Source organism: Pongo pygmaeus, chromosome 9, assembly GCF_028885625.2.
Source record: "Pongo pygmaeus isolate AG05252 chromosome 9, NHGRI_mPonPyg2-v2.0_pri, whole genome shotgun sequence".
NCBI classification, from domain to species: Eukaryota; Metazoa; Chordata; class Mammalia; order Primates; family Hominidae; genus Pongo; species Pongo pygmaeus.
The window spans coordinates 84544025-84561067 of record NC_072382.2 but is presented as its reverse complement, the minus strand read 5'-3'; the positions used below and the strand labels follow the sequence as shown (position 1 = coordinate 84561067).

Sequence of the window (17043 nt, the reverse complement as noted above, 5' to 3'; positions counted from 1 at the left end):
TTTGATTAATCTTTTAAGATTGGATACTATGACATTTCTAACTTTACTTTTTTGATAATTGGGGAACTGATGGAAGAGTTTCATCCTCTAATGTTGAAGGAACTTAATTTTTTTTAATGTGACCAAGTCTTCTTAGATCAGAAAACTTAGCTGAAAAGGTAGGTAACTATTTAAAAGTTACTTCTGGTCTTTGTTTGGTCACCTCAAGCCATTTGCTTAGTGTATGAAAGTATCCACCAAACACCAATCACATCCTTTTGATCAGTCCTCATGGTTTCTTACCACCTACTTACTTACTGGTTTTTGGTGACTAACATAGATACATATTTTTACTAGGAGTCTTACGATTTCTATGAGATTAATTTACATTCCTTAGTGAAATGGGTTACCCAAAAAGCATGCCTAATACCTGTGACCCACAGATGCTAAAGCAGAAATTGGTATTGTCTTTTGTTTGAATGAGTATTGTATTAATTGAAAACTAGAATTGTTTGAGGTTTTTCCCCCCAATTATAGCATGGTACTTTACAAAACCATGCCTTTTTGAGGTGGAAGGCCAAATAGTGGTACAACACATAATCTGGATTTTAAGAAAGGCTTTGGAAAATCAGAGGGGTGGCAAGTAGGAGAAGCAGCACAAAACAGGAAAGATGGCAGATGGGGGTAGGCTCGGAGGAGGAAGATGTAGACCAAGGAATAAAATGAAAAAAATTGTGATGAGATACCCTTGATCAATCAAACATTAGATTGACATAGGAACCACCTAATTTTCTTATTGATGAAAGTTTTATTGATAGAAGAAATTCCATCAATTCTTGTTGATGGAAGAATTCAAAAGGTTCTTGTTATCAACATGGTAACATGTCAACATTTTTACATTCTTTATACTTTTATAATTTTATTATTATCCTAATTTCAGAAAAAAAATTTGCCTCACCCCTTTTTCATTTTATTTTAAACCAAGAAACTAAGCCAAGAAGAATTGACCAAAGCTTGTGTTAATAACACCTAAGCTGCCCTCAATTTAGTACGTAGAAAAATATAACTTACTTATTTTCTGGGTTCCAGGAAGACCAATGACACTAGTTTCCTTGATGTTCAGTTTTCAATTTTCAAGTGTTGCGCTTCCATCCAGTAGACACAGGTATCGAAAAAGAAAGCATCATGCTTTAGCTTTCAGTTCTTTTAATGGAAAATATATACTATACAAGAACTACCTTTTCTTATAAAAATCACATTTTTATAGAGTATTTTAAAGGCTTCTCTTCTCTGTTTCAGAGGTGGGAATATTTTTCCCAGAATTATTAAGTTATAAAAACTGGCCCAAGTCTTTCAACTACTTGGCAGATTTTTGGAGTGATATTCTAAGATGACATCAATAATTATTTTTACTCTCAAATACTAGTTGCACATAAATGTTTATTGAATAAATAAAGGAAACACTTGCAGGCATCTCAAATTATCTATGAGAGAAGACTTGGAACTGGATTCTATGACATTAGTAGGGCTGATATGGAATCTAATTATCTCTATTGGCTTGAGTCTCATCCAAGGTTATAGAAGGCCAGCCACTCAGTTTGTTTTCTTTACAAATGAACAAAAGTAAGAAGAGTCTTTATCACAGCTCATAGCAGAAAACTGACATGTATTCCTCCAGAATGGAAATATGAATTCCAGAGGAATGTTTATTCATTCGGTACCTACTATACATGAGGTCCTCTTCTTGGATAACGTGAGACCCATTGTGAATATCAACTAACTCTAGATCTCAGCACACATAATAGTAGGAGAGAGATATAAATAAATGAAAAAGTGCACAAAGTGTGACAGGTACTAAGATAGATGTCTGGCTCAAGAATAGCGGGAGCATAAGAGGTAGTTTCAGAGAGGAAGTAGCTTTGAGCTGAGCTTTGGAAAGATGAGGAACTTGCTAGCTAGACAAGATGAGGAAGGAACTTCCCAAAAAGAGAATTGCCACGAAAAAAGACACAGAGGTTTGAAACAAATATATTTTCCAGAAGGTACCAACTATGAAGTCAAAATAGGCTGCATTTTTCTAGTGAATTCCCAGCTTTTGCTGTAATTATGACTAAAAATAGTATAAACAAATACAAAAAAAAAAAGCCTCTTTTCACCAATATCCATGTGTTGTATTTCACTGTTATACTTTACCATTCCATATCCACTCTGAGGACAAAATGGCTAAATAATTATAATAATTCAGAGTTAGAAACAAAGACCTAGGCCACTGTGTTTCACAATCAGGAGTCCACCATTCACACTGTATCCTGGAGTTACACATTGTGGCAACTTTACTTGAAAGTCTTACATGTTTCCTGAGGTATGCCACACACATATAGATACACACAAACATCAATTTCTAATAAATAGTTCAGATCTTTGCTGCATCATCTCAAGCATTATAAAATAGGTTTTTCAACTATATTTAGCACCAGCTAAAATTGCAGCTGATAAAGTGTACATCGTCTAATTGTGCAAAACACCACCTCAAAACTATTTTAATTATGGACTAATTCTAGATTTCTGTCAATAAAGTAGTAAAATTCAGCCTTGTATTTTTGGCTGTTCTGTATAATACCTTACAGTCACCCATGTATTAGGAGGTGGTAAATACTAGGCAAGTATACTGAGGACTATGCAAGCTTCTAAAGCTGAAGACATGCCTTCCTCAAAGCTCAGTAAAGCTCTTTACATCATCATGGATGTGTGCAAGCTGATAATTATCCTTCCAACCCATTAGTGCTCACCAGTTAAGTAGAATTTTCAAAACAAGGATCTTGAAGAACTGATCTGAGTGAAACTAACGTGTTGAGATCAGGAGACCCAAAACTTCTTCCACTGGAGTCGGTCAAAATGGTGCATATTCTTCACCTTACTCTATTATTCTCAACTATTGCCCTTAGATGTCTTTACTCCTTTAGTCTTTATAAAGCAGTTTTTCATTACATCTATTATCTCATTTAATTTCTGCAACAAAACTATTAGACATGTTTTACATTAATAGCCCCATTTCCATATGAGGAAGCTGAAGCTCCAAGAGGCTACCTGCCTTATTAAAGTAGTAGCACTGCAAATCCAACCAAGACCTCTTAATTCTGAATCCCATTCATTTTTCACTCTTCCCTGTAGTTTGTAATCCAAGCCTCTTGACATTTTACCTGGTAACTTTCAACCGTTTCATACTACCTATAAAGTTAATACAAACAACAACATTTATATAACATTATGCACCAAGTCTGATTTTTAAGGACTGTACGTATATTAAGTTCATCTTCTGAACATCCTATGGAGACAATTTGCCATGAATTTACTATATGACCTTAAAGAAATTACTTAAAGTCTTTGAGACTCAGTTCTCTCCTATGTAAAATGAGTAGCTTGAATTAGAATAGAAATGGCAAATAAATTTTAATCAAGGTTCAAACTCGAACCAATTGGCAGTAGCTGCCTGAAGAGTTGTAATGAAAAGTATTCTAAGGCCATGTTGAGGCTCAGCAGTAATCCCGGCAATGATCAGTTTGTGATGCCTGTCAAGGTCACAGAGAGTAATAGTGTGTGGTATGTACTTGCCATCTATGAAGCACGTGAACCCTAAGCCCTTTCTTAGCACTAGCATTCTATGACTCTAAGAACCTAATTAGTTCTTAAAAATCATCATATGCAGGCACTAAAAACTAAATTTTGAGCATTAAAGGTACTGCCACTGGTCTTCAACTCCATCATCTCTGTTTTCTAGTTTCCAGGAATTCCTAAAGAACAGAAATTTGCTTTTCTCTAGCATAAAGGCTTACTAGGGTCTCTCATTGTGAGTGGCTTCTGGTTTAAACACATAGTGTTTTGTGGAGACTGTGACAAAACCCTCTGCCAAGTCTCTGGCAGCTGCAGACATCCACACACAGCTCTGTGCTACTCTCCCACTTTCAGCCATACAGTTGCCAAAACAAAATCAAGAAATAGTTTGTACCTTTTTGTCAGCTGTTATTTCGAAGTGCCAACCCCTCCTGAGCAGAAAATAGAAAAACTCTTAAGGATGACTATTTGATGGGGATGACACAACAGCAAAAGAAAAAGAAAGAAAGAGAGAGAGAAAAGAAAAAAGAAAAGAAAAGTAAAGTAAAGAAAAAAAGAAGAGAGAAAAGAAAAGAGAGAGAACTTGTGTTTAGAGGCAGAGTACCTGATGGCCTCTTAATAACCCCGACCTGGTTTCAGCCCCTATCTCTCTCTTCAATTTTTTCTTCATTTGTAAGCTTTACCTCAACACCCACTCACCCTGCCCCACAGAGAATTCTGCTTCTCTCACTGTTTCAAGACAGTGCAATATACTCCACAACAGTTGAAAAAGGTGCAGTATTAAATCTTGACTCCACTACTTATTAGCTGAGGAATCAGGGCTCATTAACATCTCTGAGCCTCAGCTTCTTCATCTGTAAAATGGGGATCATCAGAGTACCTACCTCAAGCAATGCCTGTGAGACATAAAAGCCAGTGGGTGGGAAAGCCCCTCAAGGCCTGCAAAGTGCCACAAAGACATGAATTTTCTCTCCTTCATCACAGTGGCTTTTTCTCTTCCCCATTACCCATAGGGCTTTTCATTCTTGGACATGGAAGTAAAAATTAGTTTAAGATGCTGAATTCACAGCAATTATGTCATGCCCACCTCCACAGGTTTCCCCACAGGCTTCCTGGGTATTACACAGTACCTGACTGCCACAAGGTCTTGAGAATTGGGGTGGCCCAGACATAAGGGATGCTGCCATTGCCGTCTACCAACACTACTGCTCTGAACCAGAACCAGAACCAGTGCCTTTCATAGAAAAGTAAACCAAGAAGTGATGGATAGACAGAGATAGAGAACTCCTGAACAAAATTAATCAAAGCTATGCTTTGCCCTAGTTTTCTGAATCGCAGTCATACACACTGACATCAAATATCTTGTTAAAGACTTGCCTTTAGAATGTTCCATCAGAATGATTTGGGAAGCCATTGGGAAGAGATTTTTATGGGAACGTGATGTGCTCTATTTATTTAGAGAAAACCATGCTTTCCAAAGTTAAATGACCATATTGACAGAAACACAAAATAGAACCTACCTTTGGCCTCATCGCTCATCCTGTTTCCCATGACTGAAATCAGAATGCAAATTTGTTGACATCTTTCTTTATGTTAAGCACTCAGTGGGGCACTGGAGACATGGTGATGAATAAAACTCAGTCCTTACCTTTATGAAACTCCCAGCCTAATAAGGAGGTCCAAGAGTTACCTGACATTTAAAGCTTTTGTTATCCCATGGTCAGAATTCTTCCCTTACACATTAATTGTTGAAGATTTCCCCTGTAAAGTTATAGTCTAAAATTGCAATGTTAGTCTACCATGCTTCTATCATTAAAACTATACTTTTTCCCCAAGAATTTTTACACTTCTTTAATTGACCCACAGCATTTTCCTGATGAAATAATACTAAACTAAAACCTTGAATGCGTATACCCTCTACATCGCTCAGGCTTTAGATTACTGGGGGTTAGTAATCAATCACCTTCATGTTTTTTGGCCTAGGCTCTGTACATTTCAGTAGTTTATTCAAAGGGAATCATTCTTTTCCTGAGTACAAAAAATAGTGACTCTGACTCCTCACTGACCAAACTCCTGACCAATGTAGCAGAGTCCCCTGAACACTTCTGGGTGGCCATGGGTACATACCACTTAGGAGGAGCATCAAGGTCCATACTCTGTACCCTTAAGAAGTAGCTTGGCATGGTGGTGCCATTCTGAGCCCAAGCCCTCCTTGAGGCTGAGATAAGATATGACTTCAGCCTGAGGCCATTTCTCACACTTGAAAAAAGTAAGACACTCCTACCCCTATCCCATTCCAGCTACCCAGCCTCCAAGGAAGTCATCTGACTTCACAGCTATACCCACATATTGCTCAATTTCCCCAAATCAGTCTTATTATCAAAACAGTTGATGATATTAACTCTTCTTATGAAATTACCTCTCTTTCTGTGGTGCTGTGGCTATTGAAGGAGGAGAACCTGGCATTGACAGACTATGAATGTGCTTCAGGGGTGGGTGGTGAGGATATACAGCAAAGGTGAATTGCCCTTGGGTTTCAGAAGTTACCTCATATTCCACTTCTGCTCCACTATTTCTTCTAGTAGACAGAAAGTTCTTTTCAATAGCCCTAACCTATTGCTGCTCCAAAGGTTAGTCAATGCAAAAAAAACAAAGAAAAAAATGCAGACACTTCCGGGTTTGCAGCTGAAATTGAGCTAATCCTCTGACCAATTAATTCATCAATTGTATAAAATAGATGATTGAAAAAATAAATGCCAATAACCAATTTACTTTCTTGGTTATTTGTTGACTTGAGGTCCACCCTGAGTCAGAAGGCTTGTAGCAAATGACATTGGAGGGGCTGACTTTTTACTACTGTGTCTTCCTTAATCTCTATCTGAGGTTTCAAGGCATGGTTTAGCAGCAATTATAACCAATGATGTAGGACACACCTCAATTTTTGATCTTCATTAATTGACCCGCAGCATTTTCCTGATGAATTAATATTAGAGTAAAACCCTGAGTGTTCTGATGAAGTTTTTATATCATAAATGAAATAAGCATATACTTGAACAATGTGCTTCTTGGGGAAATAAAATAGAAGATGAAATAAAAGGTACAGCAGTTCTCATTATGTAGCAGTCATCTATTGAGTTGGACCCTTTCCTTGAACTAAATGGCTTCCTTTTAAGTAGTAATGCTTGGTGTAGAGGCCATGGCATTCCATTCTCAATGCCAGACAGAAAGAAGTCTCACAGGTCATTGCCCTGCAGCAAATAGCTAGCAACCAGTTATTACTTAGAGTTGTGACCGTGAAAATCTGATACTAAAATGGTGCTAAAGAGTTTTATGAGGATGAAGGTATTTTTGAATGGTTCAAGGAGAAAGAGCAAGGAGAATTAACCCCGAGCTGTGTCTGTTTCCTGTGTTTCAGAGCAGGGCTTGTCTCTGTAATATATGACTGATTGTTAGTTCACTGTGGTTTTCTTTCCTTCTCTTCTCAGGAGGACAAGAAGACCTCATTCTTTCCTATGAGCCTGTTACAAGGCAGGAAAGTAAGTTTCCCAGCACGCTTTCATTCCTGATTTCTGGGCCATAAGAGGTGACATCATTGAAGGAGGGAGAGTGAAGGACTAAGGAGAATAAACTCGGCTTAATGCTCTGTTGTCTTGAGACTGTACCTTACTCTTACGCTGTCTCTCACTCTCTCTCTCTCTTTGACCCTATCACCAAACAAACAACTTCCTGCTGAGTATGGGCACTAATATCACCTAAGAAAAGGATGCAGCCCTCCAGATGAGTGGTCCTCAATGGGAAGGAACACATTCAAATTACCTAAAGAGCACTAGCTATGAGACTGGTGAATAAAGTCTCCTGAGAGACTGATGTCAGCTCAGTATTGAGAAGGACTTTCTAGCAGATCTGCCTAAGATATAGGCTATCTGTAAGCTGCTGCTTTTTCCTGGAGGCATTTATACAGAGGCTAATTGCTACTGACAAGGATACTGCAGAGAGAATCCAAGCATCAGATGGGGACTTGTACCCAATGAACTTTCAGGTTCCTTCTAATCCCAGATACAAGGAAATCTAGAAACCGTAGCAAAGTATAGAGAGTATTTTGATCTGGGGAAAAGAAATCATGAAAACATAAGATGTTATTACTACTAACAATTACTTTTTATAGTCATATCTAAACAATAGCCGAACAGCTGGTTTGGATTCTTTTTTCTCCCACTCAGTTGACTAAATTCAGTTGTTTTGACATTACGTAGGCAGAGCCAGAGAGTAAGCAAAACTCCTCCAAATGTTTCTTTTCATCGACAGATACTGCAGTTGCCTTTCCCTGCTAGTAGATTCCAGAAAGTAGGCACTGCCAACCTCCTGAGTGTTAAACATCAATTTCCCTGTGCAAGGCTGTATGAGTAATTTATCCAGTGAAATAATGCCCTTAGCAGCTCTTACGGTCTGGCAATTAAGAATCACCCTTGCAGGACAGTTTTGCAGTTGTTTCCAAGTCTTTCTCTTTACCTACATCTTCCTTTCCCATTCTGCAGTAAACTATACCCGGCCAGTGATTATCCTGGGGCCCATGAAGGATCGGATCAATGACGACTTGATATCTGAATTCCCTGATAAATTTGGCTCCTGTGTGCCTCGTAAGTGTCATTTTTCTTTCCTCTAGGAAAAAAAAAAAAAGAGCTTGGATTTCTTTATGAGATGGTAAAATGTAATTCCATTCCTCCAATAGTCTCTCCAGTAATTCAAATACCAACCATTTCCGATTAGCTGAGTGCCTTATTTATTTGCCTAACACTTTTCATTTATGCTGCCGTGTGTCATTCTGTATTTAATAAAAATAATAATGTTTTCTCTAAACTGATTGTAGCCCCTTAAAAGGCAGGATGAATTTTTGTGGCCCCCAACCATTTAAAACAGCATAGGATTTATGATAGGCATCAGTATGTTTTTATAGATTGATTGAAATGCCACTGAAACATTATTTTTTATAGGATGGAAGAGATCGGAAACAAAGCCATATATTAAAATCCTCTCAGGATGACTTAGGGCCATGTGTCAATCCCAAAACCCAATAGGCTTTCCCATGTTGACAGTCCCAGGTTTAGGGAGGGTGAAGACAAGAAGATGTATAACACTTCAATTTGACCTCTAGGCCATTACAGACTTTAAACTACTTTCTTCTCATTATAGATAATCATCAGGCTTCCTGGTCCCTCTGATTGTAGCCTCAGATTCTAACTGCTCTGCCTCTTCCCCTCCCCACCCCCTACCATACTTTCTCCACTCATTCACCCCGTCTACACCCCGACTCTGTCAAACAGAAATGCATGCAGACCTTCTATGTATGTAGACAGGTCCATCAGACCTGTCTAACGACAAATATTTACATCTGATACAACAAATATTTCTCTTCCATTCTATGTGTTTTAAGCTTGATGCTTTCAAGTGTCTCTAACATTCCAGTACTGCAAATTTTACATGAGATACTTAAGAATAGCAGGAATTGTATGTGTCCAGTACATGGCCAAAAGACTAGGATGATTGCTGTATCTCATGAAATAATTCCCAGCAAGAGCTCTGGGAAGAGATCCTGCCATAGAACATATCCTGAGAAAGTCTTCAGACAGGAAGGAGCAAATGAAACTCCAGGTCGTTTACAGCAGCTTCCAGCTTGCTCCTCCACTTCTGAGAGAAAGAGAACAGAAAGTACTTAAGCATTCTTTCTACTTTCCCTTTCACCTTGCATATTCTCTCTTTTTTGAATTAATAGAACCACTTTATGATAGTCAATACATGTTCATTGTACAAAACTTGGAAAACGCTAAAAAGGAAGTTAAACAAGAAAATTAGAAGTATGCAAAATCCCACACAATACCCAGAGATAACATCATTGTTAATATTTTTGTACATTTCCATCTATTCTTTCTATGCATTTTTTCTCTGTGATGATTTTTTTGCTTATTTAAAATTTTATGTAACTATTTCAAATGATTATTATTATATCCCAATTAATCATTCTTTATGAACATTTTGGTTTTTCCCTATTTTTCACTATTATGAATTGTGACAAAAATATCATTGCAATTGTGTTATAATTATTACTTATAAAATAAGTAATAATGTCTTTAAGAATAAATCTGTATCTGAAGTTTTGATCATTTTTAAAAACATATTTCTAGGAAAAAATAAGTGAGTCAAAGATTAAAAATATTTTAACAGCTTTTATTCATATTGCTAGATTGCTCTCCCCTTCTTACCAAAAAACTTAGGTGAAATGGTTAGAGTTGCTGATTTTTAGTCCCATCTAACTGTGATTATCTTATTTTATATATGTTGAAAGTCTGAATTTTATGGTCCTTTATAGAATGTTAAGTTTTTGTTCTGGCAGGTGATAATTTACTGACAGCAGCTTCTTCCATTTGTGACATGGTTTTAGACTTTGTGAAGATGGGTGTAGAGTAAGTCTAGAGTAACCTTTTAAAATGTGGCCTTTCTGGGATCTCCATGGGTTCTGAGTCAACCCCAGTGTCTTCTAGCACCGTGTGATGTCTAAACTCTCCATTTGGAAATGGCCTCTAGGCAGAGAGGTGGGGTGAATGCTCTCTCATATGTTTCTCTTTTCTCAAAGATTACAGCCCTGTACTTCCTGTTGTCTGATGTCTGAAAACAATTGTTTCATATATTTTGTCCAGTTTTTTAGTTGCTTATGGTGGGAGTTACAAGAGTAGTACCTGTTACTATGTCATAGTTCTTCATACTACATATTTCTACATAACAATGTTGAGGATGTGGTGGAGAATATAGGTGTAAAGCAAGTTTATGGGTATAAATGCACCTTAATTTTATCATTTTTTGTTTTATAAAGATACTACGAGGCCAAAGCGAGACTACGAGGTGGATGGCAGAGACTATCACTTTGTCATTTCCAGAGAACAAATGGAGAAAGATATCCAAGAGCACAAGTTTATAGAAGCCGGCCAGTACAATGACAATTTATATGGAACCAGTGTGCAGTCTGTGAGATTTGTAGCAGAAAGAGTATGTTCACCAATCTTCTTACACCTCCCCTGAAGAAGGTTTCTAGGTTGCAAACTGCATTTTTTTTTTTGGTCATTACTCTTTCTTGATTGCAATTGTAAATTTTGATTTAATAATTTAAGACATCCAAGCAGAGAATCACCTTAGAGCAATGTCATTAATCTTTGTTCTAATTTCAATAAAGTATTCTCACTGACTTGGAAAAAGTAGGAAGGGGGTGGGGAGATATCTATAAACCTAAAGGCAATTACCAGCTTGAAGTTTATGAGGATTCACTTTGTCTTTGACTCACTATCTGAGGCCCCAATAAACAACCTTGATTTTATTAAGGCAGGTTTACTACTTTGGTTGTAAACCAAGGGGATAGCATTCCTGAATTCTTTTGTTAAAGGAAGTTTTTTTCTCTCTCTCTCTGAAAACTTGACATCCTCATGGTGGAAAAGAAGATAGATGAGAAGGGCTGCCCAGCCTTTTGCTCACAGACGTTCTAGCTTAGAGGAGGTGTAGATGCTGCTATTCTCTTTTTGCTGGTAACTTCAGGGGCATGGAAAAGAGAAGAATGTTCAAGAGAGGGTAGGATAGGAAGGCACCTGCGTGTGGCTATACAGTCTACCTACAGAGGGATCCTATTTCCTGTGAACACAGAGAACCAATATCATAGAAGATATTTGTTGGGTTGATTTGATTTGCCGTGACCTTTCTCAATGTACCACTAAAGAATTAAACAAGTAATTTTGATGTCTATCTAAGAATACACTAAGAAGTTGCATCTATTTTCCTCCCTCTCAAAAGTTCAGTCCTATCAACTAAATGAATACTGGTTCTAGTCAAACTGTCCTGGATAATTGCACCTATTTTCCTCTTTGTTCGTGTTGTTAACTTGAAATGTTCTGACTGGTGAATAATCAACCAGCATTTATACATGTTATGTCGCTGCTGCACTTCACAGATAGAAAACTTGAAATCTATTACCTAAGTAATAATGGCTTGAACCATCTTAGTGGGTTTCTCATATAAGAAGAGTTCAAGTATTCACTGGACTGTATTCATTTTCATGTGAACATTATAGATGAGATTTTAGCCCTTATTATTGATTTAGGATTGTTCCTACCTGCATAAAGTGCCTTTTTTCTCTTCTTGCATAAAGTTATTCTAGCCTCGGGGTAATGAGGACATTTCTCTCCAGGAGGTAGAATATGATGTGGCAAATGTATCTGCATATCCAGAAATGCTTTATAAAGCAGCTCCTTGCTCTGAGCACTCATTGTGGTGGAAGCCAAGTTAAATGAGGTGTGCTATAATGTAACAGCATTTTTATTTGTTAACAAACAAGAAATTTACATACCTCATGCAAGCCTTTCTCTCTTGACATTTAACCGGCATTTAATTTATATATATTTTTTTAATTATATATTTTATATGTGTGTGTATATATATATACACATACATACATATATTTTTTTTTTTTGAGATGGCATTTCACTCTTATTGCCCAGGCTGGAATGCAATGGCGCGGTCTCAGCTCACTGCAACCTCCACCTCCTGGGTTCAAGTGATTCTCCTGCCTCAGTCTCTCAAGTAGCTGGGATTACAGGTGCCCACCACCATGCCTGGTGAATTTTTTGTATTTTTAGCGGAGACCATTTTGGTCAGGCTGATCTCGAACTCCTGATCTCAGGTGATCCACCCGCCTCGGCCTCCCAGAGTGCTAGGATTACAGGCATGAGCCACTGCACCCAGCCAACCATATATTTAAATTAACCATTTTTGTGTCTGTCCTCCACTAGACTGAGTACATTGCAGACAGGATGTGTACAAGTACTTGGAAAAATTCACATTATTCTCCATCTTCCACACTGAATGTTGGGCAGGGTGAGACAATGAGGTGTCTATTTTTTCCAACCAACAATTCTGTTAGTGCTCCAGACTTGGGTTTGCATGCTCCTAGCACTAAATTATTGGGCAAGTTAGTTAGTGTGAGTCTTCTGTAAAACGCAGCTGATAATACCTACCTCAGAGATTTGGGAATTTCTTCTGACAATTGTGTTCAGAGATGGTTTTTAAACTTCATGAGAACAGACTCAGTCACATAACATACGGCTGCATGTCATCTTTGTGTGTTTCATCAGGTATTTAACTGAGAGAACACATGTAAAATGTCTAGTCCAGTAGCAGACACTTTGTAAGGGGCTAGTTAGTGTTAGTTATTGTAAACACTCAATGATGACCCTATATATCGATTTTTATTTACTCTTTGCAGTGATCTTTTTCTGACTTTAGAAATCCAGCATCCCCTACCTTCCTCTAAAACCTATATACATTAGTTTCCTTTTGTTGGATTATGGCTATGTTTTCTATATTAACTTCATATTTTTCTTCTCTTTCTACCAGGGCAAACACTGTATACTTGATGTATCAGGAAATGCTATCAAGCGGTTACAAGTTGCCCAGCTCTATCCCATTGCCATCTTCATAAAACCCAGGTCTCTGGAACCTCTTATGTGAGTAGAGGGCATTGGAGGCCTTCATCCAACTGACTCCCTGTTCTGTATTATACTGCAAATTACTAACAGGATTTTGCTGGGAATGCTTACAAATGGGAAATGCCATTGTTGATTTTTCAGCATTCTCTGTCTTTGAAGATATATCAATGTTCTTTTAAACAACTAGAAACATAATGTCAGTGATTTCTTTTTTTCACACCCCTCATTTTAACAATAATAGTAATTCCTTAAAACATCTTCAATAACGTTTCCTGATTTTTATTGTTTTACTTCACGGATTGTTTTCTTTGTTAGTTTTTGAGATTTTGTTGTTGTTTTGAGGATAGCTTGGCTTGGTTTGATTTTTTGGTTTGCTTTTGTTTTCCAAATGATAGGAAGCAATCATTTTTTAATTGTCTCATACTTCTGAGGCAGGTCTGTAAGTAAATTTTTTATAGAGAGAGCAGACAACGTTTGAGACTTTTTTCATTGGCATTTTCCTTGGTTCTATAATAGAATTCTAATGTTCCTTAATTAAAACTTTACATACATAGAACATTGTTCTTAATAGAGTTTTCTTAGTAGCGTGGCAGTAAAACATCTGTAACTTAAACCAGTAGCTTCATACCTGTGCACTCAGGGTTTTTTTCTTTTTTTTTTTTTTTCTCTCCAAAGGACTTGTGAAATAATTTCTTTCAAAAATCATTAAACAAAGTGGGCAGACATTCACAATCTGACTTTAAAGTCAGTATAGGCAACTCCCATTCACAAAGGTGAAGCTACAGTAGATAGAGGTAACCAGAAAAGGGGCTACCAGCAGGGACCTGAAAATTGATCAGGCAAGATTTGGTTCTTTGCTTTGCCACTGATCAGTTAAGTAACCTTGGGCAAATTGCTTGACCTTTCTAAGATTTAGCTCCTCACCTCCAAACGAGGCATACTAATAAATACCTCATAGAGCTAGTATAAAGGTTAAATAACAAGATTAGGAATTTAGTAAAGCTGTTCATATACTCTTTGGCATACGGTAAGTACTCAATAAATAATACCTATTATTATTATAAAAGATATAAAATTACTTCATTATAAAGGAATAAAACTATTTTATCATTATAAAACACATAAACAGTACCTGTTCCATGACAGTGCAAGAGATAATGCCAATGTGTCTGTCATGAGGGCCTTGATCAAATATTGCCTTCATCTGGACCTCAAGACCATAGTGTTTGACAGGGTTCAGGAGTGAACCACAGAGTACTGGAAATCAATGTTTATGGGAAGACTGAAGAAACAGAAACTATTTAATCCCAGCAGTGAAAGCAATTGCTTACAGAGGATATTAACTAACTGTTCTGTGTCTCCTCTGAAGAGGAAGAAGCAAAGCAAACTGCAGCAGCTGGAATGGCAGCTTGAGAGAATTAAGTTAAATACATAGTTGAGCTCTGGGGAAATAGCCAGAGATGTATCTTGAAAGCAGAATATACTCCCATAAATAAAAAATGGACAAGGATTCTTACCAGGATAAAAAAAATAAGATCGGGAGGTCAGTGACAGTACCTTCAGCCCCATGAATTTAGGTATTAAATTATAATATAAAGAGTTTTTCCCATGGCTGGCACATGGAAAAATATGTACTAATGATAAAATAATGATTCTTAATATTATCATCCCCAATAGCATGTATTAAATTTCTCCTTGTATAGGATACTATGTCGGGCATTGCACAAAGTGAATTAAGCAAGTACAAATTTCATGATGTAAAATTGATTTATAATCTGTCAAGAGCCTCATAAATATAAGTAATGCTAACACTGATGAGAAGAAAAATAGTCCTTACTTCCTGGGAACAGCCATCTTAAAGGCCTCTTTCAGAAATAGAAAAATAAATCTTCATATCGTGAACACTCAGTGGGATAAATGGCTTCCCAGGGGAATGAGGCCTGAGGGAATGACAGCAGTGGCACATTTGGTCCAGTGTGATATTGGGAGACAGTCCCATCTGGCACTCCATAGGAGAAGGTCTACTGCCTTCCACAACTATGAGATGATTTATTTTAGTTATGCCTTAGGGCACTGTCACAGCCACTTATCACCAAGGAAAGATAAACATACTAAAGGCTGGATTTCACAATAAGGACAGTGAATCTGACATAATTTGCTGCAGCCATATTCATAGGTCTCAAGTGCAGTGATGGTGACATTCAGACCAATGCAATCTACCTATTAAAGGCTGGATGTTTACTTTACAGTTCACTCTTTTCCAAGGCTTTTACTCCAGGAGCAAAGCTGCCATGAATTGCCCATTCCCCAGAGAGGAGTGAATGCTAGGTCAGCTGGAACAAAAGCATGGCAGCTGTCACATTTACACATTGATACATCATCACACACATTATTTCTCAAGTGCATCATCCACATCAAATCACAGAGCTTATTAGCACATACATAGCTGACTCTTCAGAGGAGCATAAAATCAAGGATGTGTATGAAAGGGATGTTCTTTTTATATTGTGCCACCATCTGACTTCTTTCCCTTCCCACATGGCAATGTCCCTTCAACCAGCCACTTCCAGTCTGCTTTTACCTTCCCGCTCCCATGATGCTCTGTGTTTACTTCTGTCTTTGACTATCTTATAATTATGTTTATTTATGTAGCTCCCCATTTGTTCATTCATTCATTCACTCATTTATTCATTCAACAAATAAATGTTGAATCAGTCTCCATGCCACATGCTGACAAATAAGCCATGGTCTTTGCCCTCAAAGAATTACTGATCAGTCAAGGACATAAAATAAATTCACAGGTCAGAGGATAAAAACCTAAACTAAGTCATTGCTGTAATCAGTAAAAAGGGAATTCAGAGAAGACAGAATTCTTGGAAGGCAAGTCGAAGAAGATCCAGAACTATGTGATTTCTTTCTTTGAGACAGGGTCTTGCTCTGTCCAGCCCAGGCTGGAGTGTAGTGGTGCAATCATGGCTCACTGGAGTCATGACCTTGTGGGCTCAAGCCATGTTCCCACCTCAGCCTCCCAAGTAGCTGGGACTAAAGGTATGTGCCACCATGCCCAGCTAATGTGTGTATTTTTTGGTGGAGACAGGGTTTCACCCTGTTGCCCAGGCTGGTCTTGAACTCCTGAGCTCAAGTGATCCACCTGCCTCAGCCTCCCAAGGTGTTGGAATTACAGACGTGAACCACTGTGCCTGGCCCACATGATTTCTTGACATCTGGAGCAAATATTCATCTTTCTCTGAAAAGTGTCCCTTGGTTTAGCCCAGCATCTTCTCCACCCACGAGTAACATCCATTCACAGCATGTAGAGCTGAGACTGTTTGGAAGAAAAATTATACATACCACCCCTCAGGACAAGATGAGTTTAGCAACAAGAGTTCAGGAAATTCTCACTTCTTTATATTTCAACCATTAATGTCTAATGTCAATATATTGTGGGGGTTTTTTTCCAAATAAGCCTCTTTTGAAAGATAGCAAGTCTTGGTATAATAGGAAGTCTAACTAAAAATTGGTTTAAAAAACCAAAACCTTGAGTTCTTACACCAGATTACTCTTTGTTAAATACACAGCCTTAAGCACATCCCTTCTTGCCTCTGTTACTTGCTCTCGAAAGGAACTGACTAAGGCCAGATGTTCCAGACCCAGATCTCTGGCTTCCTAAGCAGCATGCAAGACGTTAATGATTTCAGAAATTCTGCATGCACCTGTTATGCATCCTGATCAGCCAACCAGATTGCATTTGGCGGGACATGTTTTTTTTTTAACACCTGGAAGACCCCGAAAGATATAGCTCAGTAGTTAAGAATCAATAGATTAGGTTTTAGAGAGAATTCAGGAATTTTTCATTTCTCTCCCACCTTGATTTATCCTTGAGCCTTTTTAAAAAATTTATATATAATAGTTGTACAAATTTTTGGAGTAT

General features: G+C 37.7%; 1 protein-coding gene across 19 annotated transcripts in view; it reads left to right on the top strand.

The window, feature by feature from the left end:
• DLG2 (discs large MAGUK scaffold protein 2) overlaps positions 1–17043 on the top strand; it is a 2182864-nt gene that overhangs the window by 2158050 nt on the left and 7771 nt on the right. For all 19 annotated transcript variants that reach the window (XM_054441573.1, XM_054441571.1, XM_054441577.2 and 16 more), the window contains 4 exons: positions 7077–7127; positions 8127–8228; positions 10457–10629; positions 13021–13130. In XM_054441573.1, coding sequence (XP_054297548.1) covers positions 7077–7127; positions 8127–8228; positions 10457–10629; positions 13021–13130 — 436 coding nt within the window. The remainder of the gene's footprint in view (positions 1–7076; positions 7128–8126; positions 8229–10456; positions 10630–13020; positions 13131–17043) is intronic.